This window comes from Eublepharis macularius, chromosome 4 (genome assembly GCF_028583425.1).
Source record: "Eublepharis macularius isolate TG4126 chromosome 4, MPM_Emac_v1.0, whole genome shotgun sequence".
Classification (NCBI taxonomy): Eukaryota; Metazoa; Chordata; class Lepidosauria; order Squamata; family Eublepharidae; genus Eublepharis; species Eublepharis macularius.
Genome location: NC_072793.1, coordinates 114875025 through 114898498, shown reverse-complemented (window position 1 = coordinate 114898498; position 23474 = coordinate 114875025). Strand labels below are relative to the sequence as shown.

The window sequence follows — 23474 nt, the reverse complement described above, 5'->3', positions numbered from 1 at the left end:
AGTAGAATTAAATATATATTTTTGAAGACTGTTAATATGTTTCACCTGATCCAGAATTTTGCTGAAAAACTGTAGCCCAGTATTTCATGGCCTTTACTGGCTGCTAGTTTGTTTCTTTGCTGAATTTAAAGTGGGGGGCTGTCTCTAATTGGCTGTGAGAGAGTGCCTTTTTCATATGCTTCATATGGTTCCAGGGAGCTGAAGCTTATTTAAACAGACCTGATTTATAAGGTACTGAGGGGATGGGTATGAAGCCAGGTACTTCACTGGCCAAGCTTGGAGCCACAGTGGACTCACCTCGAGTTCCGTTTGGCAACTTGATAGTAGCAGCTTCCGCCACAGTTAGGGTTATTTGTTTCAAAATAAATTTTAAACAAACTTGTGACTGATTACTTTTTTGATAGTTTTAAAATAAATAAATACATTTGTTTTTAAAATTGGGACGGGCAGGAAAGTCTGGAGAGCATCTTGAAGTACCTTTTTACTAGAAGACTAAAAAAAATGAGGGCAAGCCCAGTTTCAAATAGCAAAACTAAGCAGGGTTGTGGAGTTAGATAATTTTCGCATGAGAAAAGGCCAATTAATATTATGAGGGGTTTTCCGCATTGGTACTGTATTCTGCATTCTCCATGTTCCCTTTAATGGTTTTAACATTTGTTGTGCGGCTGAAGTTTTTTTATCATGCGAACCTAAGCAGAATTAGACCTTCCAACTCAGTTTAGGCCAGAAGATAATCTCCTACCTTAACGTGGCTGACCTGGCCACTTGGATCCATGCCACAGTAAAACTGAGACTAGACTACTGTGGTGCGCTCTACATATGTCTTCCCTCTAAGTTAACTCGGAGACTCCAGTTGTTGCAGAAAGCTGTAGCTCAGTTACTATTATGAGCTACTCCCATTCTGCAATCATTCCATCAGATACTGGGCTCAATTCAATGTCTTGGCTATTATATACAAAGCCCTTCATGACCTTGGTCCTTCATATCTGTGGAACTGCCTCTTTCTCTGTGTTCCACTGTGGCAGCTTTGCTGATCTGAACAGAGCCTTCTATAGATGCCATCCTGCACATGGGTAAAGTCAGCAACAACCGCCCGTAGACATGCATTCTCTTTGGTAGCCCTCTCCTTATGAAATGCCTGCCTGATGAAGTTAGGAAGGTTCCTGCTCTCCTATTTTCCCTCACCTATGCAAAACTGCATTATTCAAGAGGACTTTTTTTATGCAGGTAGGACAGCTGTACTGTAAGAAAATGGTTTAGAAAGATATTTTGGTAAAGAGATAGGGACCGTAGACCATACTATTCTGTACTGCCTGTTGCTATAAGTATGCTCCTAAGTAATTTCTTTTATCATTTAATGTATCATGTTTTAATGTTTCCGCCCAGTATCAAACCTCCTGTTCTTGGGAAAGGTGATTGAGCAGGTGGTGGGGGATCAGCTACAGGTGTTCCTGCAAGAGACATCTGTCCTGGACCCATACCAGTCCGGCTTCCATTCGGGTCATGGGGAGCAGATAGTGTTGGTTGCCCTCACAGACGATCTCTGTAGGCACCTGGATAGGGGTGCGTTGGCACTGCTCATCTTATTAGACCTTTCAGCAGCGTTCAACACGGTTGACCATGAGTTTTTGGCCCACTGCCTTGCCGATGTGGGGATTTGTGGGACGGCCTTGCAGTGGCTTGTCTCTTCTCCACAGTCGGGGACAGAGGGTGGCGCTGGGGGAGAGACTGTCTGCACGCCAACCTTTGGAGTATGGTGTCCCACAGGGGGCGATACTCCCCTGTTGTTCAATCTTTATATATGCCCCCTTGCCCAGTTGGTGTGGAGTTTCAGACTGGGTTGTCATCAATATGCAGATGACACCCAGTTGTATCTGTTGATGGGAGGCTGACCTGATTCTGCCCCTGACACCCTGTTGAGAGCCATGGAGGCCGTGTCTGGGTGGGTAGAACAGAGCAGGCTGAAGTTGAATCCCGTGAAGACGGAGGTCCTGTACGTGGGCCGTGGACTGTCGGAGGCAGAGATCCTTCTCCCGACCTTTGGGGGGGCACCACTTTTGCCCATACCATCGGTTAGGAGTTTGGGCGTGATTCTGGATTCCTCCTTGTCATTGGAGGGCCAGATTGCAGCTGTGGCTCGGGTGGCCATTTTCCACCTTCGGAAGGCCTGGCAACTGGCGCCCTACCTCTCGGCCCAGGACCTAACGGCAGTGATCCATGCAACGGTCACCTCCAGGTTAGACTACTGTAACTCGCTCTATGCAGGGCTGCCCTTGGGCTTGATCCGGAGACTTCAACGGGTTCAGAATGCTGCTGTGCATGTCCTAATTGGAGCTTCGTGTAGGACACACATTACCTCTATCTTGCAGCAGCTTCACTGGCTCCCAGTAGAATTCTGGATCCAGTTCAAGGTGTTGGTTTTGACCTATAAAGCCCTAAATGGACTGGGACCAGCATACCTAAGGGACCATCTCTCCCTGTATCTGCCCAAGAGAGCACTTCGTTCAACCGGAAAACATCTACTGGTGGTCCCTGGACCTAGGGAGGCTCAGCTGGCCTCTACCAGGGCCAGGGCCTTTTCGGCCCTGGACCCAACCGGGTGGAACTCTCTGTCTGAGGACACTTGGGCCTGCCAGGATCTTGTATCATTTAGGCAGGCCTGTAAGACAGAGATGTTCCACCAGGCATATGGTGGAAGCTAATTCTCTCTCTGAGTTGGAGGACATCCTGGGTGTTTCCCTCTGTCCAATCAGGGAGGCAGGAAAGTTGATCTTTCTTCCCCTTCCTGTGGCTGTATGTGGGAACACCCCCTGTCCTTCCAGTTCCTTTCCTGCCTCAGGGGAGAGCAGTTCGCTTTAGGCTAGCTCTGCACTGCCTTTCCTAATTTCTACCCTGTATCTTCTATTTCACATCCTTTCTTCCTCTTACCTTCTTCTCCTTTATTCCTACCTTCTATTTTCCTTTTCTCTGCCTCCCTTCTCCTATACCCTTCCTGCCTGGGACGGCCAAGGAGAAGTTTGAAGGCTGAAGATCCAGAATGGCCTCTGCGGCTTCGTCAGACTCGGAGGAGAGCTTTATGGAGAGGGCGAGCCACCCCCCAGGAGCTGTCTTACCGATGGCGGGGGTGTGCTCAGCCGGCGCCGGCTCACCTTGCGAGGCTGAGCGGCTCCCCGGCGAGAAGATGGCTCCCAGTGAAGATCAGCCCTCAAAGAAACGGCCCCGTCTCCAGCAGAGGGCGCCGCGGAGCTCTACACTCCGACACCAAGAGGCCCCGAGCAACAGCGACGGAGCAAGCTTATTTTTGGCGGCAGACGACGGCGCGGCTAGCGTTTTCCCGCCTAAGCCAACCGACGCACTTCCCAACCTCCCGGTGGGAGAAATGGGACAAAATCGCGGTTTTGAAGCCCAGAACAACCAAGTAAGTGCCGCCTATCTCTCTATGCCCCCAGAAGTGATGGGTTTTTTACGACAAACTATGAGGGAGGAGATCATGGCCTTATGTAAGTCTGAAGAAGCCCAGTCTTCCCAGCCTTCTTGCTCCAGGGGATGTCAGGATTCCCAAGGGAGACCCAGCCTGGCTGCGCCTTGGCCCACCAAGGCAGCTAGAAAGACTCAGTCCAGTGCAACTGTGGGGGGAAGGGGCTGGATAGCAGAAGTCCCTTCCCCTAGTGAGGACTCTGATGGTGGGGATTTCCTCTCTGAGGAAGAGCAGGAGGATGAGTTTTCTAATACTGAACATTCAAACAGGCTGTTCCAGGCAGATGATTATCAATATCTTCTTGCAAAGACCCTGTCTGCCCTCGAACTCCAAGAGTCGTCCAGGGGGGAGGAAGAATCATCTCCTAGGGACCCGAGTACCAGACCCAAGGGGAATAAAGAGTTCTTCCCTAGGTCAGAGGAGAAATCCAAGGTTTTTCCCTTCCCTGAATTCTATGAAAGACAGTTAAAAGCTGAGTGGGCCACTCCAGCCTCTTGCAAGCATTTCTCTAATAATGTTAAGAAGTTGTATTCTCTTCCCAATTTTGCCACCGAGCTCTTGCAGGTTCCTGCTGTGGACGCACCGGTAGCCGCCTTGCAATCTCACGGCCTTCTGTCAGAAGATGGACAAGGGGCAATTAAAGACAGTCTGGATAAGAAGGATGACATAACCCTGAAGCAAACTCACGAAGCGCTCGCCATGGCAATTAAAGCGTCGGCCATTGCATCTACAGTTTCACGAGCGTCAGTGGTCTGGACCAGAAGACTGATTCAATTGTTGCCCGACAACAACAAACGTCTCCTGGAGGGAGCGAATAGGATGTTGAAGGCCAGCACCTTCGCGGCAGACACCACTCTAGATGCGATGTCCTTCTGTTCTAGAGCTATGGCATCTACCACAGTCACCAGACGCCTGTTATGGCTCAGAGCGTGGCAGGCCGACATCCAATCCAAGGTCATATTGTCATCCTACCCATTCCAGGGGAAAAAGCTGTTTGGAGACCTACTAGACAAAATACTTGTGGAGACAAAGGACAAAAAGAAAGCCTTACCTCGACATCTCAGAGGGAACGAGAGACACTCCTTTCGCTTCCAGTCGTTCAGGATGAGCCATACCTTGCCCAGACAACAACAAGAGACCAAGAGAAACTGGTCCTTTCCTAGGTCGCAGTCCCGCAGAGGTGCCTTTTCTTCCAGACCTCACAAACCCTCGGGATCCCGCAGCTTCAGGTGGGACGTGGAGGACAAGGGTCAGAAGCCCTGACTCGAAGGAGGCCCCGGTGGGAGGGAGACTGCTTCTGTTTCACCAGCAGTGGGAGAATTCCCAGGCCGATGCCTGGGCCATGGAAGTGGTGTCGTCTGGCTACTTAATAGAATTTTCCTCTCTTCCACCGGAGCGATTCCTTATATCTCCGCTCCAGAAAGACCCGAGCAGAACAGCGATCACGATCCAAGCTGTTTGTCACTTATTGGACATCAGAGCCGTGGAACCTGTACTGCAGCACGAGAGGGGAACCGGGGTATACTCCATCTTTTTCACGGTCCCCAAACGGAATGGAGACTGGAGATCCATCCTGGATTTAAAGTTTGTGAACCAGTTCATCAGACTGCGACATTTCAGGATGGAGACCCTGCGCTCCATCGCGGAGACGTTGAGACAGGGAGAGTACCTGACGTCTGTGGACCTGACGGAGGCTTATCTCCACGTGCCCATTGCTCCACCTCATCAACGCTTCCTAAGGTTCTGCGTCAAAGGAATGGACTTCCAGTTTCGCGCCATGCCCTTCGGCTTAGCAACAGCGCCAAGGGTCTTCACAAAACTGCTAGTTGTTCCAATTGTCCGGCTGCGAGAGATGGGTCTACAGCTACACCCCTATCTAGACGACATCCTAATACGGACAAGTTCTCGAGAAGCGTCAATCAAGGACACGCTCCTAACAATACAGATACTGGAACAGCACGGCTTCCTGATCAACAGAGCCAAGTGCTCCCTGGAACCGTTTCAAAGTCTAGAACATCTGGGACTGATAGTCAACACGTGAGAGTGTTCCTTCTTCCTTCCGGAGGAGAAGATCAAGAAGACCAAGCAGTGGGCGACAACCATCATCAAGCAACACCGGTCCTGCATCATGGTGTTGACCAAAGTGCTAGGTCTTCTCGTGGCCAACTCGGAAGCTATTTTCTGGGGACGCTTTCATACCAGACCTGTACAAGCTCTGCTGCGGCCCTACCAGCACCATATTGCTCAAAAAAGAACCATCAAAATACAAGTGCCTTTATCGGTCAAGAACAGCCTTCGCTGGTGGACCATCGTTTCCAACCTCAGACAAGGCAAGGGTTTCCTGACTCCTCAGCCCATCCAGGTATTCACGGACGCGAGCCTCTCAGGATGAGGTACATCATTGAATGGCCTACCGGGACAGGGCCGGTGGTCACCAGCAGTACGGAACCTTCCCATCAACGTGCTAGAGTTGAGGGCAATCCATCTGGCTCTCATTCACTTCCGGGAACAACTGGCTCTCCAACATGTCCTCATCCGCACAGACAATGTGGCGGCGAAAGCCTACATCAACCAGCAAGGGGGTTCCAAATCCTCACGTCTACAGAAGGAAGCGCACAAGATCATCAGCTGGGCGGAGGACAATCTCCTATCGCTGCAAGCGGAGCACATCAGGGGAGTGCACAATGTGGAAGCGGATTGGCTGAGCCGAGAGTCACTACACCCGGGGGAGCGGTCTCTCAGCAGAGAGACGTTCAAGCTGCTGATGAATCGCTTCGGCACTCCAGCGGTGGATCTTTTCGCATCACCACAGAATCAAGTGCCAAGATTCTTCTCCAGGTACTTTCACCCGGAGGCGGAGGGCACGGACATCACACCATGACATCACAATGGCCCAGGGGCCTGCTGTATGCGTTCCCTCCTCTTCCAGTTTTACCAAAACTACTGAGAAGGATCCAGGATCAAACAGCCACAGTAATCCTAGTAGCTCCTTACTGGCCCAGGAGACTTTGGTTCTCGACTCTCCTGTCGCTATCGACCCACTCGCCATTCCACTTGCCGGTAGTTCCGGATCTGCTACAACAGGGACCGTTCTGGCACCCTCACCCAGAATGGTGGTCATTGACCGGATGGAGATTGAGAGGCGGTCACTACTCAGAGTAGGATATCCAGCACGTATTGTGGACACAATGCTTTCCTCAGGAAAGAGATCTACAAATAGAATCTACAATTCTGCGAGGAAGGCCTTCGTACGATGGGGAAAACACAAGAAAATTGACCCAATGTCCCCGTTCATACGTGACGTCTTGGGGTTCCTACAAGAAGGCCTAGACAGAGGATTGAAACCACCCACCTTAAAAAAGCAGATTGCGGCAATCAGCACGGTGCTTCCAAAGGCTGAGTCATCTCCGCTATCCACTCATCCTCACGTTAAGAAATTCCTTCGGGGAGCCACCTTACTGAATCCCCCTACGGTGCATCGATTTCCGACCTGGCGCTTACGTATCGTCCTCAAGGCCCTTACCAAACCGCCCTTCGAGCCCGTGCAGGACATCCATCTCAGGTGGCTGAAGTTAAAGACTGTATTCCTAGTGGCCATTACATCGGCACGTCGGATCTCTGAGCTGAGTGCACTGTCCATTAGGTCAGACTTATGCATATTTCACAAAGAGAAAGTGGTTCTCAGGATGGATCCTACATTCCTTCCCAAAGCGTACTCAAGATTTCATTGAACGCAAGAGATTATCCTCCCTTCCTTTTGCCCTAATCCTCAGCATCCGAGAGAAAGAGAGTGGCACACCTTAGATGTGCGCAGAACACTCAAGACATACATTATTAGGACGGAACAACTACGTAAGACGGACTCTCTATTCGTTAATATTGCCGCACCTAAAGTAGGACAGAGAATGTCTTCATCTTCCATTGCCTACAGCATCAGGACATGTATCAGCGAGGCGTACAAGGCTCTTAAGATGGAAGTCCCGTCAGGCATTACAGCTCATTCTACCAGGTGTGCAGCCACTAATGCGGCCTTCAGACGGAACGCTTCCATAGAAGAAGTCTGCAAGGCAGCCACCTGGTCCTTTGTGTCGACCTTTATCAGACATTATCAGTTACACACGTACTCGTTGTCAGATGCAGCATTTGGTAGAAGAGTTCTGCAACACGTAGAGGACGAAGATCATCTCCCACCCGAATCTTGAAGGGACTGCTTTGGGAGCACCTAGGATGTCCTCCAACTCAGAGGGAGAACGGCCCCTTGGATACTCACCGTGAAGGGTCCTTCTCCTCTGAGGTAAGGAGGACATCCTGCCCTCCCGAGCTCTTCGTCCTCTGACTATCTGTGTTCTAATTTGCTCCTACTTTCCTTCTACCGCTGCACTAATACCTTCCTTCTGAAAATATTCCCTTGTTCTAACAGTTTCTGGTTACAAAAGGGTTCATGCTTAGTCATAGCCTTTGACAGTTCTTTGTTTGAAAGTTTGCTCTCGTTTCAGTACTATTTATCTAGTAGAGTGACTGACTTGATGACTGCTGTGGGGAGACCTCCGGAACTGGAAGGACAGGGGGTGTTCCCACATACAGCCACAGGAAGGGGAAGAAAGATCAACTTTCCTGCCTCCCTGATTGGACAGAGGGAAACACCCAGGATGTCCTCCTTACCTCAGAGGAGAAGGACCCTTCACGGTGAGTATCCAAGGGGCCGTTTTAGCCCATCATTGCCGAGCCTTCCATTGGTCTCCCTCTACAAGGGTCTCCCTCTACAAGGGTACAAGGCTGGTTGCCCCGAAAGGGGTACAGTATTTTATGTTTTTATGATTGATTTTTAAGTTGTATTTTAATCAATGTTGTACCTGGCCCTGAGCCCGCTTGTGGGGAGGGCGGGTTAAAAATAAAACAAATAAACAAATAAATGGTTTAGGCTTTGTTTCAGTATTGTTTAGCTCTATATCAGATTTCTCCTTGCTTAGGCATTGTTTTCAGCAGTGTTTTAGCTCTGTATCAGATTTCTACTTGTTTTCAAACTTTCTGCTATCCAATACCCTATTGCGTTCTTTATTGACTGTTCCAGCTGTAGACCATATTGACTTATACTATGTAATCCACCGGGAGTCTCAGTGAGAAATGTGGATTGTGAATAACACAAATAATAAATAAATGCATTGTTAGGCAAGCTAATGCGTCAAGATAGTGGTAGGGTTGCGAGGAAGGAGGCTAATTTGGGAATAGGTTGGATGTGGTTGCATTCCCCGTGAAGACTCAAGGAGGCAGCTGGATCTGGCACTGCTCTCAGGTGACCAGGAATTCTTTTTATCAGCTAAGGCTCATTAGTCAGCTGCATCCTTACCCAAATAGTAAAGATTAGGTTATGGTTACACATGCTCTGGTGACTTCAAGATTAAATTATTCATGTACTCTCTATGTACTGGAATGCAGCTGCTGGGATACTGACAGTGGTGACCCATTAAGAGATTATTACTATGCTTTTGAAACAATGATGCTGGTTACTGTTTGGATTCTAAGTCCAGCTCAAGGAGCTGGATAAAACTCTAAATGGCCCATAACCAGGATCCTCTCTGCCTCTAAGAACCTACCTAAAAACTTAGATTATCTTCACATGTCCTCCTTGGTGTGCCTCCACTGTCAGAAGTGCAATGGGAGGAAACATGAGACAAGGCCTCTTCAATGGGAACATTAAAGTTATGGAATGCCCTCCCGAGCGAAGTTTGTTTGGCTCCAAAATTTCTGGTATTTATATAACAGGGAAAGATTATTTTATCTCATTTGGCTTCTGGTAAGATCAGGGGGGTTCTGACACTGAATGGTTGCTGGTTTTCTTTGTTTTGTTTTCAGTTATTACTGCTTGGTTTTGTTGTCAGTTCTTACATGATTTGATTTTTAGATTGCTTGTAAATGACTTTATGAACCTGTCAGAACAAAAAGGCAAAATATAAATATTCTAAATAAATAGCTATTATGCAAGCAGAAGCATTGCTAAGTATTGAGCATATTCTGAATTCCTACCCTTTTTCTTTTGTTTTATAGAAATAGACATCTGGGAATTCCGTCAGTGTGTCAAATTAGCTAGGGAAATATTTGCTCAAGAAGCCTTCGAAAAATTCCGTGGGCCTGAAATTCAACCAGGAAGCCATGTGCAATCTGATGAAGAGATAGATGCTTTTATAAGGCAAAAAGCGGATAGTGCATATCATCCTTCATGCACTTGTAAAATGGGACAGAGTTCTGATGCTACAGCTGTGGTGGATCCCCAAACCAAAGTTATAGGAATAGAAAACCTGAGAGTTGTTGATGCCTCAATAATGCCAAGTATTGCTAGTGGGAATTTAAATGCCCCAACCATCATGATAGCAGAGAAAGCTGCTGATATAATCAAAGGGTTACCGTCACTTCAAGAGAAAAATGTTCCTGTATATAGACCCCAGGCTCTGGAAACTCAGCAGTAAAGTGCCTATGGTTCTTTTTCCAGACAGAATTTTGCTAGCTATTAGAACTCTTACCCTGTACTTTGCGTTGAGAATAATAATTTTGTTTTGTGCTTATTGATATGTTAGCAATATGAAATTCTTCCCTAATATTAATTCCAAAATACTTTTTCAGCTTCAGGCAAAGAGACAGCTGCATTATAAATGCAGTTAAGAATAGGGTCAGCTCAGCTGTATCCTTTAGTAAGAGCAGGTAAAATTGTTGCTTAAGAAGACTCAGGATTCCAGTAAAACATTGTGGCTAGGTATCTATTACTCAGTGTAGAACAATAGGGAGCGAATTTGCCTCCCTACTTTTGAACATTCAGCTCTTGAACTATCCCTCGTGTACTGAACTCTGCCTCTTTTTTTGACATGATTGTTTACTTAAATGTAGTGAATTTAATACAGGCTAAGCAAATACACATAAAAGCGATAAAATCCCATTACTATATTAATAGTTTTTATTGATGTCAATGAATTACATATTCAGTAACTCATTTAATATTTGCATTTTGCTAAGAATATCAAAACAGATGCAGAGGACAAAGTAATTACTATAATGCTGTAAATATATTCCATATTTACAGTAAACTAGGAAGAAAATAAAATGTTACTCAGAAACATGATTGGTGATGGTGAAGCTTCTGTTTAGCATATTCTTATGCTACAATAAAATTGGTTAGTTTTAAATGTGCTACTGGACTCTTTTTGCCTTTGCAGATTTACATCAAAGAAATCCTCTTTTATATGTTCCACTTGATGATGATGATGATGATAACAACAACAACAACATTCAATTTATATACCGCCCTTATATACAACTTAATGCTCACTCAAAGCGGTTTACAAAGTATGTTATTATTATCCCCACAACAAAACACTCTGTGAGGTGGGTGAGCCGTGACTGTCCCAAGGTCGCCCAGCTGGCTTCAAGTGGAGGAGTGGGGAATCAAACCTGGCTCCCCAGATTAGAGTCCCTCACTCTTAACCACTACACCAAACTGGCTATCAGATCTAAAGGTAAGAGAAAATACCAGTCCTGTATCTTGAGCCATAATGCCAGACAAAACTGAAATCATACACAAAATTAAACACACAATTGGAATCATGGTAGTGCTTGAACTTTATTCAGTGCACTGTGCTCAAACATCCTGCAAATGTAAATCAGAATTTTTCAAGTTACATATCTATTATCAGTATTCCATGACTGGGATATTTTTGGCACAACCCTAAAAGTTAATTACTAGTCGCTAACATCCTATTGAACATAATGGAACAGGGTTTAGTTGTCTTGTTGAACTCAGTTGTACTAAGCTGTGACTAACTTTTGCTGGACTGTGCTTGTGCCCATAAAGTGGATCCTGTCTATGTGAGTGGAGTAACGCTCATGGAAGCAAGCTTACCTCCTTGTTCCTGCTGCAGCCTGCCATGCCGCTCCTTAATCATGATCCAGAATCCAGTGCACTGCTGGAACAGCATGGAGGTCTGCAGTGGGAGGTGGAAATTGGCCAAAATCTTCCCCCTTTTCTGCTGGAAGACATATCTTTTAATGGAAAACTTTTGTATATAAGATTAAAACAATTATAAAAGATGATTTTCTAAAGTCTTTGGAACAAATACAATTTTAAAGTAGTTATTACATGTTCTTGATCCTAGTTTAATATGCAGTTAATACAGTTAAATACTTTACAACCATTTTATTATTTTCTGATTACATTTCCTGAACGTTATTTTGCATAATTGCCACTATTTAAGGTGCTTTTAGCATCTGTCTTTAGTATGTTTTAAAAAAATGTTTCCCATGGTCAGTTTATGGCAGCTCAGATTCCATTCTGCTTCTCTTGATCTCCAGAGTTCCACATGAAAAAAGGAGGCGTGAGGTGCAGAATCAAACTTTCCCTGGCTTTCTCTGACTTTTTTCCCTCCATGCACATGGCGACTTTTTTTTAAAGCTGCTTTTAAGTCGGTGTTAATGTGTCATATGTGCGCAAAATTATTAGTCCTGTACTGTTCCCCCCCCCCCAAAAAAACACTTTTCCCTGGGTGCTGATAGAGTGGCTACTCAGTGGAAACCCTTCCCTCCCTCTTTATTTTTTTGAATGCAGTAAAGGTTGTATCATTGCAACATCATTTCTCATATGACTATATTGTGAAATCAAGACTGCAAATTCAGAACCTTGCAAACTGCCCACAAATTACATTTTTTTCTCATCTGATTGACTCTGGCATTAAAAGAGGCCTGACAACAAACCCCAAGCAGCTGAGCATCCAACCCCCCTCCCTTTTTTAAAATTAGGGAAGAGTTGCAGTGCTGTGATGTTTGTGCATTCTACCCCTTTAAGCAATGTCTCTCTCTCTCTCTTTCCTTGATGGCCATCCACATTCCCCACTGATAGTTTCTTTGGTTTACTTTTTAATTTCCTTTCTTTATAACCAGGGCTCATCATGATCACAGTGATTTGGAAATTGGGGGGCGGGAAGGAGAGGCTTGTCTCAAGAATCTGCCCTCCCCATCCCAGAATACAATCACATGAGGAGGCTAATGAGAACAATATTTTGTTTGGGCAGCAGTATTTGAACATTTTGCTCTGGCAGAGTGGCACCATTTTGCACCAAGCGGGCAATTCAGACTACACCAGAGCAATCACAAAGAACTGCAATGGCTTCCAGAAGAATCTACTAGAGGAACAAGAGTGAACAGCACTTTGTAGGTTTCTCCACAGAACTTCGTTGCCAATTGCCTCTTCAGAATTTTTTTTAAAAAGTGGGCACGGGACTGTCCAATCAGCAAATAGAGAGCGAGGGAGGGGGATGTTGAGCACATTAGGCTCCAACATTGCAACGTTACAGCTCGTGCTGAAATTTTTTAAAAAACAAAAGGCAGCTCCAAACAGACGCATCTCAACATGTCTGAAATAAAAAAGCAAACACCAAATCTTTGGTGTTGTGCAGTGCAGAACGTGGGGACCCCAAACTGATTTGACACTGATCAGTGTGAATACTCAAAAGCACCAGCTTAAAGTGTGCCATGCAGAAAGGACCTAAGTATAAAAGGAATTGCTCACATTTAATAAGCATTGTTTGCTAGTCTAAATTCAACAGCGGTATTGTTGTTCAATATACCATTAAAATACAAATTTGAAAGTTAGGGCCTTTTCTACGTGGCAACACTTGCCTGTGAATGCCCTGGTATCGCTGCAGCTGATGATGCAGTGCTGTGGCAGCAGAGCTTCCAAATGGCAGCTTTCTTAACATTTTCCCTGCCCCAGTCTCCATGGCAGGTGATGAACATAGCATTATATCAATACACCAATTGCCGATTAAAAAAAGAAAGCTTAACCACTTCACCCCCTGCTGGCATGTAGGGGTGGGGGTGGCTGCTATTGTAGGAAGGAAAATCCAGATTTCCCTGCCCACATAGCAGCCGTTCTGGCTTCACTGCAGCTTTTCCCAAAACACTGGAGCAAAGCAAATTTGGGTTAAGATCACAGAAAATCCCAGGAAGAACCAGATGGATAACGGAAACACCAGGATGCCATGGGGAAGCAGGAAAAAAAAATTTCTAACAGAATAGAACCCAGGCAAATCACCCATGTTAAAACAACCTAGATCTCACACCAGCATTAATCCACAGATATGCATGTTGATCGCTCTCAAGCAGTTGATCACACATACACAAAAGCTTGCTGAACAGATGGTGCTATCCGCAAAGAGGAGCTTTCTGCTTCCTGAACCAGATTATCAGAGCTTTCATAGCTGTGTGCCAACCATCATGGACATGGTCTAACACAGATTGCCTGTGCGATCTTAAAAGCTTGATGATATATATACATTGTTTTTTCACCCTGTTCAGTACTTAACCCAGCAAGGGCACCTGCATCTGGAAGACTGCAGTCCTATGCACATGTGCATTGGGAGTAAGCATTAGTGAGCTAAAGGATTTGGAGCTAAACGTCAGATTTTTCTATATTTGTTTACTGTAGGCAGCGTATCTGGCACTTACATGTGTGAACTGAAGCCATAGAAAAGTTTTGTGTTCAATATGAGTTGATATGAAAGTTGTATCTGTGGTGTTTGATCCATCATGGCTCGCTCACACATGCCAATTGATGTACAGTAATCCAATGCAGTTACACCAGTGTAAACTCATTGTTTTCAGTGGGCATAGACTGGAGTAACTCTGTGTAGAATTGCATGGTCAGCATTGCAGTCATCAGGTGAAGAACACGTGATGTGCACAACTCCATCCTCTTCTGAATAAATATACATAAAATTCCAAAGCCTGCTGCTGCTGGATTGGGATGTCTGAAACTCTGCTGTTTACTCCCCCCACCCCCGCCACTTTTATTGCTGAAATATGCTGTATTGATTACTGTAATAATATGACATGAGAGAACAATTGGCAATACATTAAAAAAATCTTTGGATGGTTGATGGGATTATCTGAAACAAAGAAGTACTTTTTAGACTGTGAACAACAAACTAATATAAAATGCTCAAATCATTGCAACAGATAAACAGATAATAGAAAGCAATGAGATTTCAATCAGCTCTGACATTACAGCAGTGAGTAAATAATTTTTTAAGTTTCTTGGAACTTTCAAGGAAAACTCATTTTAGAAAATTGTAACAGATTGGGGGGAGCACACCCCAAAATCTGCTGACTCAAATGCTGACTGGAAGGACAACTGCAGAGGCTCTAAGCAGGTCCTGCTACCTGGTTCTGCTGCAAAGCAGTGATAATGTGAAGCATTGTAATCAACAGAGGGAAAGACTGGCGTGTTTGAATAAGAATGCCCCTCAGCAGACATGACAGCAGTAAAGGCTGTCTCACGAGGACCCAGGTAAATCATTTTGTTGATCTATGTTCTGTCATGAAACGGAGAACAAAATAATCTGTTCATCAGTATCAGTTTAAAACTTGTATATTGACTGATAGTATGCTAATACATGAGTTTTGAATAGGAGAGTTTGTACCTTTAACTGCATTGAAGCTTTATTTTGCAGTACAGCACTCAGGGCATTCAAATCAGAGATGTATAGCATGAACACCTTTGTGGTGATTAGACTGCAGAGATAATAAACGTTATATATAATTTATTGTCTCACCAGAATGTGACTGATGTGGATAGTCATTTTAAAATACTGCAGATTAATAAAAGGCAGGCTGTGTGTGAAGATGGATACCACTGTGTGCCAGGCTTTACAGAAAGCTGGAATTGTTTACATAATTGTAGAGGCTTCTCTAAGGATGTTATCATATAATGCATATGAGCTTGTAGGTGGTTAGTGTTTTATGATACAAAGAACTGTATGGCTGGGTAGGTTTATGTTTTTCATAATGCAAAAAGAGATTTGAAAACACTGCATGACATTGGTTTGTGTTTCGTTGTTTCATCCATGTTTTGATAACTATTGGTTTTATTAACATCGCCGATATTCTGCTTATACACTCACTTTGTTCACTGGGATGTCTGAATTTTTAACATATACATGAGTTCCTGCTACAAGACCAGGATGTTATCCGATCAGAAATTACCTCAGCATTTGTAGCTAACTATATCCTATTCTCTAGGCCTTTACTTACATTATGAAATTAGCACACATTACTGTTGCCAACAACTATCTACTTAATACTTTTTGAAGTGCAAAATGCTTTTCAGTTTGATGTTATGTGTATATTAATGTAATCTCCACTCTGCTGTTAACTCTCAGGAATTAAGTTGATGGTTATTGAGTTTACTATGTCAAACTACATGACCAGGTTAAATCAATCTGTAGGTAAGCAGGTAAAGAATAGATCCATTAATGGGCCTAATGGTATAAGTAGGCTGCAGAAACTAGCATATCCAGATCATACTAGCCTGAGAGCTCATGGACCGTGATGAATTCTGGCTTCACTGGCAGAGCCATGAAGTTGTCTTCAGCTAGAGACAATGAATTGGTTTTTTTATGAATTGGTCATATGAAAGAGCAGAGTCACCTGGGCTCAGGAGCACATGGTCTGCAGCTGCTAGAGGAGGTAAGGGCTTTTTGCCTTTCTTGGCTGTGGTGGGTTAAGCTGAGAAGCTAAGGGTGGTCCTCTCTAGCTTTGGGGCTTTTTGTGTGTAGTTTTGTGTTGATTTGAGAGTAGTTTTGAGGCTGAGTGTGTTTGGGCTTGATTGTGTTTGAGGGTGAGTGTGTTTGTAAGGCTGCTGGGGGTTGCTGGAGTACAAGCCACACCCCCCCCCCTTTGTGCTCACCTCCTGTGCTTAGCAGGAAGTGACCTTTTGCATTGAAAAGGCAACTGCTGGGCAGGGGCAGGGCAGAGCAGAGCAGAGTCACCTGGGCTCAGGAGCACATGGTCTGCAGCTGCTAGAGGAGGTAAGGGCTTTTTGCCTTTCTTGGCTGTGGTGGGTTAAGCTGAGAAGCTAAGGGTGGTCCTCTCTAGCTTTGGGGCTTTTTGTGTGTAGTTTTGTGTTGATTTGAGAGTAGTTTTGAGGCTGAGTGTGTTTGGGCTTGATTGTGTTTGAGGGTGAGTGTGTTTGTAAGGCTGCTGGGGGTTGCTGGAGTACAAGCCACACACCCCCCCCTTTGTGCTCACCTCCTGTGCTTAGCAGGAAGTGACCTTTTGCATTGAAAAGGCAACTGCTGGGCAGGGGCAGGGCAGAGCAGAGCAGAGTCACCTGGGCTCAGGAGCACATGGTCTGCAGCTGCTAGAGGAGGTAAGGGCTTTTTGCCTTTCTTGGCTGTGGTGGGTTAAGCTGAGAAGCTAAGGGTGGTCCTCTCTAGCTTTGGGGCTTTTTGTGTGTAGTTTTGTGTTGATTTGAGAGTAGTTTTGAGGCTGAGTGTGTTTGGGCTTGATTGTGTTTGAGGGTGAGTGTGTTTGTAAGGCTGCTGGGGGTTGCTGGAGTACAAGCCACACACCCCCTTTGTGCTCACCTCCTGTGCTTAGCAGGAAGTGACCTTTTGCATTGAAAAGGCAACTGCTGGGCAGGGGCGCGAGCCTTTGGCGCGAGCCGAAGGGCGAGAGCTAAAGGGCTCTTGGCCTGTGGCTCTTAGCCGGGGGATCATAGCCGTTTTCTTTCCTCTTTCTGTGTTATTCCTAAAACAGAATAATGAAGTCAGAATGCCAGCAGGGGGTTGGGGGCTTTCCAGTGTATTGCACTGAGTGTCACATGTATGACTATCTGCCTTCTGGTCAGAAGTCCTGGATGTGTGCTCGCTGCAAGGAGCTCCTGGTTCTCAGGGAACGAGTACGTACCCTTGAGGCCAAGGTGGCTGACCTGGAGAAGCGGAGACAGTTAGATAGGCACGAGGACAAGATTCTCAGGGACAGGATAGATGTGTCCCACTCTAAAAATGGCAGCGTTCTTGTTGTCAAGGAGAATGAGGATCTTGTGGGATCAGGGCACTGTACTGAGGATAAGGGGAACATGCCCTCAGAAGGGACCTCTTCTTCAGTTGGTGAGCAGGTTTCCTTTCGCATCAAGGAACCATCCCTGGGTGGGGCGGGAGGGAGGCTCTTGGTAGTTGGTGATTCAATCCTTAGACAAGTAGATAGCTGGGTGGCACAACCGCGTTCTGACCGTATGGTGACTTGCCTGCCTGGTGCGAAGGTAGCGGACATTACGCGTGTTATAGATAGGCTGGTAGATAGTGCTGGGGAAGAGTCAGCGGTCGTGGTCCATGTTGGAACCAACGATGTTGGGAAATGCAGTCGTGAGGTCTTGGAACAAAAATTTAGGCTGTTAGGCAGGAGACTCAAGGCCAGGACCTCCAAGGTAGCCTTCTCAGAAGTGCTACCTGTTCCACGCGCAGGGCCAGAGAGACAAACGCAGATCAGGAGTCTCAATGCGTGGATGAGACGATGGTGTAGGGAGGAAGGGTTCAAGTTTGTTAGGCACTGGGATTCTTTTTGGGACAAGCGGGAGCTGTACAAGAGAGACGGTCTCCACTTGTCCCGAGAAGGAACCCGGCTGCTGGCACTTAAAATCAAAAAGGTGGCAGAGCAGTTTTTAAACTAAATGCTAGGGGAAAGCCGACAAGAGATAAAGGGTCTCTGGTTCAGGATGGTTCATCTCAGAGAGATGAAGGGCTAGGTATAACACTTCTACAGGGAGATAGATTAGAGTTGTCAACTGAGATGGAGACAAACAGTGCAGATGACCTAACTACGTCTCGAGGCAAAGTATGCCGGGGAAGTTACAGGTGTTTATATACAAATGCTAGAAGTGTCCGAGGTAAAATTGGGGAGCTGGAATGTTTAGTGTTGGGCGAATCCATAGACATTGTGGGCATATCAGAAACTTGGTGGGATGAGGAAAATCAGTGGGACACGGTGATTCCTGGATATAAATTATATCGGAAGGATAGGGAGGGAAGGGTTGGTGGTGGGGTGGCTCTATATGTCAGAGAAGGTATACATTCCAGTAAGATTGAGAAGGTAACTGAATTAGATTCGCTTCTGGAAATGCTATGGGTTGAAATTACGGGCCCAAATGGAAACTTAACTGTGGGAGTTTGTTATCGCCCTCCAGATCAGAAAATAGAGGAGGATTATAAAATGATGACAGGATTAAAGATGACTGCTAAACAAAAAAACTGTGTTGTAATGGGTGATTTTAACTACCCACACATTGACTGGGCCAATGGGTGTTCGAATCGGGGGAGAGAAAGTGAGTTTCTAGACTGTCTCAATGACTGTGCTATGGAACAGATGGTTACAGAACCTACTAGGGGAGAGGTGATCCTGGATTTGGTCCTCAGTAATGCTGAAGACCTGGTGAGAGATGTAAATGTGATTGCACCACTTGGGAACAGTGACCATAATGTTATTGAGTACAACATATGTATAAATAGGAAATTGCCAAATAAGACCAACACAGCCATGTTTAACTTCAAAAGGGGTAACTTTTCTGAGATGAGGGGGTACGTGAAGAAGAAACTGAAAGGGAAAGTAAAAAAGGTCAAAACACTTGGGGAATCTTGGAGACTATTTAAAACTACAATCCTGGAAGCTCAAATTAAATATATACCGCTGGTTAGGAAAGGCACAAATAGGTTTAGGAAAAGGCCAGCATGGTTAACAAGCAATGTAATAGAAGCTGTAAAAGGTAAAAAGGATTCTTTTAGGCAGTGGAAAACTAGTCGGAGTGAGGTTGATAAAAAGGAGCATAAGCTGTGGCAAAGAAAGTGCAAGTCTGTGATCAGACAGGCAAAAAGGGAATATGAGGAGCATATTGCAAAGAACATAAAGAAAAACAATAAACAATTCTTTAAATATATTAGAAGTAGGAAACCAGCTAGGGAGGCAGTGGGGCCCTTGGATGACCAAGGCGTAAAAGGATTACTAAAGGGTGATAGGGAAATGGCCGAGAAGCTGAATGCGTTCTTTGCTTCTGTCTTCACTGTGGAAGATAAGAAGTGCATGCCCACTCCGGAAGCACTGACTTTGGGAGGGGTTTTGAAAGACCTGAGTCACATTGAGGTGACGAGAGAGGAGGTTATGCGACTGCTAGATAATTTAAAAACTGATAAATCACCGGGCCCAGATGGCATACATCCAAGAGTTCTGAAAGAACTCAAGTGTGAACTTGTAGATCTCCTCACAAAAATATGTAATCTGTCATTAAACTCTGCATCTGTTCCTGAGGACTGGAAGGTAGCTAATGTTGTCCCCATCTTTAAAATAGGTTCCAGGGGAGATCCGGGAAATTACAGGCCAGTCAGCCTGACGTCAATACCGGGTAAGTTGGTGGAAACTATTATCAAAAATAAAATTAGTGGGCACATTGATGACCAAAAGCTGATGAGGAAAACTCAGCATGGGTTCTGTAAGGGAAGATCTTGTCTCACCAATCTGTTAGAGTTCTTTGAGGGAGTGAACAAACAAGTGGACAAGGGAGACCCGATAGATATTGTTTATCTTGACTTCCAGAAAGCTTTTGACAAAGTTCCTCATCAAAGGCTCCTAAGTAAGCTCAGTAGCTATGGGATAAAGGGCCAAGTCCTCTTGGGGATCGAAAACTGGCTAATTAATAGGAAACAGAGAGTGAGTATAAACGGGCACTTCTCACAGTGGAGGGTGGTGAGCAGTGGGGTGCCACAGGGGTCGGTATTGGGTCCAATGCTTTTTAACTTGTTTATTAATGATTTGGAATTGGGATTAAGCAGTGAAGTGGCTAAATTTGCAGATGACACGAAATTGTTCAGGGTGGTGAAAGCCAGAGAGGATTGTGAGGCACTCCAAAGGGATCTGTCGAGGCTAGAAGAGTGGGCATCCATGTGGCAAATGAGGTTCAATGTAGCCAAGTGCAAAGTAATGCACATTGGAACCAAAAATCCAAAATATAAATACAAGTTGATGGGGTCTGAACTGGCGGAGACTGACCAAGAGAGAGATCTTGGAGTCATGATAGATAACTCACTAAAAACGTCAGCACAGTGTGCGACTGCCATAAAAAAAGCTAATGCTATGCTAGGGGTTATTAGGAAAGGGATTGAAAACAAATCAGCCGGTATCATAATGCCTCTGTATAAATCGATGGTGAGGCCTCATTTGGAGTACTGTGTACAGTTCTGGTCGCCACACCTTAAAAAAGATATCATAGCACTGGAAAAAGTACAGAGAAGGGCAACTAAAATGATTAAAGGGTTGGAACACTTTCCCTATGAGGAAAGATTGAGGCGCTTGGGGCTCTTTAGCCTGGAGAAAAGACGACTGAGGGGAGACATGATAGAGGTTTACAAGATAATGCACGGGTTAGAGAAGGTAGAGAAAGATGTGTTTTTCTCCCTTTCTCACAATACAAGAACTCGTGGGCACTCTATGAAATTATTGAGCAGTCGGGTTAGAACAGATAGAAGAAAATACTACTTTACACAAAGGGTGATAAACACATGGAATTCGTTGCCACAGGAGGTGGTGGCAGCTACAAGCATTGCCAGCTTCAAGAGGGGACTGGACAAATATATGGAGCAGAGGTCCATCAGTGGCTATTAGCCACAGGAGATAGATGGTATTCTCTTTGTGGGGAGGTGGTGCTCTGTTGTCTTGGTGCTGGAAGGAAGGCAGTGGGAGGGCTTCTGGTGTCCTGGCCTCACTGACAGTCCTTTAGATGGCACTGGATTTCTAGCCACTGTGTGTGACAGAATGTTGGACTGGATGGGCCACTGGCCTGATCCAACATGGCTTTGCTTATGTTCTTATGTTCTAAAGGGCATTTCCCATAGCATATTCTCATTCCTTTTGTCCCAGTATCATCACTGATCAAACAAATAGATTTTTGAAACTATAAAAGCTGGTAAACACTGGAACCAGATTATAATGAGATAATTGTACTGAAGATGGACAACAATACCTCTCTGGTATCATCTTCAAGCTCATTTGATTTCATTATTTAGAAAGATGGGCTTCTCAATCCTAAGAGGGGGGGGGGAAGTGCATAAGGAGAGAACTGAGGCTTGCACGGGCATAAATGGTTCTTACGTCAACGCAAACCTCTCTGGCGGCACCCGTCTGAGGCACATTATTGCAGATAGGTTGCTGCCGGCGGGCACACCTGGCGGCCAGGCGAAGGCTTAAGTATGGTGCAAGTCCCCATGCGGGCATGGAAGGGAGCAGGGCGGGGGCAGGGGGTGAGTTAGTCTGCTTCCAAAGCCATTCCAGGCCCAGGAACGCCCCCTGCAGCGGCGGAAAGTTATGTCACTAAAAAGGAAGTGTAGCCCATAGGTGCCCATTGAACAGGGAAAACTCGCACCCCTCTCCTGGTGCCCAGCCCCGCCCCCACGACCCAAAGGAGCATAGGATGGGAACTACCACAAGGGTCAATCCACATGCACTTCTGGGGTGGGCGAGCCCCCCTCGCCGCACCCAATCACCTGCTCACACACCCTACAAATTGTCCGGCTGCGCTGCTCATGACCTCAGGTAGGTGAGCACATGGCTGAAGGCTCTGCCTGTCTGCCTTCTGCCGTGGGACTTTGTGCACGAGGCAGAAGAGTGCACTAGAGGGGACTCAGCAGGAAAACTGGAAGAACTTTGCACTTCCTCAAGGGAAGAAGGGCAAAGTCCAGAATGTCTGGCTAACTAACAATAACCACTGAAGTCTCCTTGCAGGTTATCTGACTCTGAAGTTCCAGCTCAGTAAGAAGCAAGGGAGCACTTACAGGTAAGAAGGAGATGGGGTGGTGGCTAACCCAGCTTGCTGATTTGTGCCAGCTGCCCCATCACCTGAACTCACCTGACCACTAGCCTCTTCAAGTGAGGCTCGGCGGGGAGGGGACGGTGGTGGCAGCCCCTGCCTGCCCCAAAGGCAGTTGCCCAGAAAACTACTCTTGATTGGGTATTTGTAACTGCCTGTTGACTTTCTCCCTTAAAGGTAAAATCACCCCAAGGCAGAGCGCTTCCTCGCCAGAGGGCCATGCATCATCTGGTCGCTAGCTGCACCTGTGGGGCTGCCACTGCTGCTCTCTACTATGTGCATCTTCCCAGATGTTGGAGTGTGGGCCTGGCCTTGGCCATGGACCAGGCTGGGTTACTTGCAGCACATGTGTCTCTTTCCCTTGCAGCCATGTTGTGACCCGTCTGGGTGATGTCAGGACATGTCTGCTTCAGCTCCCCCCCCCCCCATAATCCTCTGCGAGTGCCATTCAGATTCAGCCCAGAGAGCAGTTTCCCAAGGCAATCCGCATCTCAGCCTCGCCCCTAGGAGCGCAGAACAAGTGCTGCGCAAACTGCCTTAGCTCCCTTTCCAGCAGAGGGACATTGGCACTTTTCCCAGTTTAATAAAAAGGTGTTGAAAAACAACAAACTGCTGTGTTTGCATGCTTGCCTGACATTGCCAGTAGCCGGCCCCTCAGCTCCCTGTCAGAACGTCCTCTCACACATCCCTGCAAATGTTTCAAGTGGTGCTCCGTCCAGCCTCCCTGTCCCCTTCCTCTCCTCAATGTAACTTTAGGCAGTGGGAATTGAAGTGTGGCCCATGAATGTTTGCAGGGGGGAGGGCACTGAGGACTTTCATTCTCTGATAGTCTGAGCTGTTGGCATCTGATAAGCCAGGAAGATGGTCGCTGCATGTGGGAAGTTGCTGCTAGGGGGTGGAGGAGAGGGGTGTAGTTACTGGGCATCCCCCTCCTTTTCACTGTTTGCAGAAGCAGAGATGGACTTGGGAAATATAGTGTGGGGAGGGGCTGTCAGTCCACGCTGGGGGGGGGCATCACCCCAGGACTGGGGCATGGCTATTGAGGTCCAACTCGCATTCTCGCATTGTAGAGATGCAGTGATGTGTTCAAGTGGTGCCACCGCATGTTTGTGGGCACTTTTCATTCCCCTCGCTTCCAATCGGCCTTCTGGCCTCCCACGTGGTTTCCAGTGGGCATTCCTGTCACTCATTGAAGGACCTGCCAACCCCGCCCCCCCCAATCTGCCTCTCTGGAACCTGGGGACTGATTAGGGTTGCCAGTCTCCAGGTGGTAGCTGCAGATCTCCTAGAATTACAACTGATCTCCAGGCAACAGAGATCTATTCC

General features: G+C 46.2%; 1 protein-coding gene across 8 annotated transcripts in view; it reads left to right on the top strand.

The window, feature by feature from the left end:
• Positions 1-22721, top strand: part of CHDH (choline dehydrogenase) — a 42634-nt gene extending 19913 nt beyond the window's left edge. For 5 of the 8 annotated variants that reach the window (XM_054976964.1, XM_054976958.1, XM_054976959.1 and 2 more), the window contains 4 exons: positions 10684-10983; positions 19638-19691; positions 22064-22115; positions 22516-22721. In XM_054976964.1, the coding sequence (XP_054832939.1) occupies positions 10684-10983; positions 19638-19691; positions 22064-22115; positions 22516-22579 (470 nt within the window). In that variant the 3' untranslated portion in view covers positions 22580-22721. Of the gene's footprint in view, positions 1-9523; positions 10654-10683; positions 10984-19637; positions 19692-22063; positions 22116-22325 lie in introns of those variants that run through there. The other 3 variants (XM_054976963.1, XM_054976965.1, XM_054976962.1) reach the window with 3 other exon arrangements.
• Positions 22722-23474: the final 753 nt, after the last annotated feature.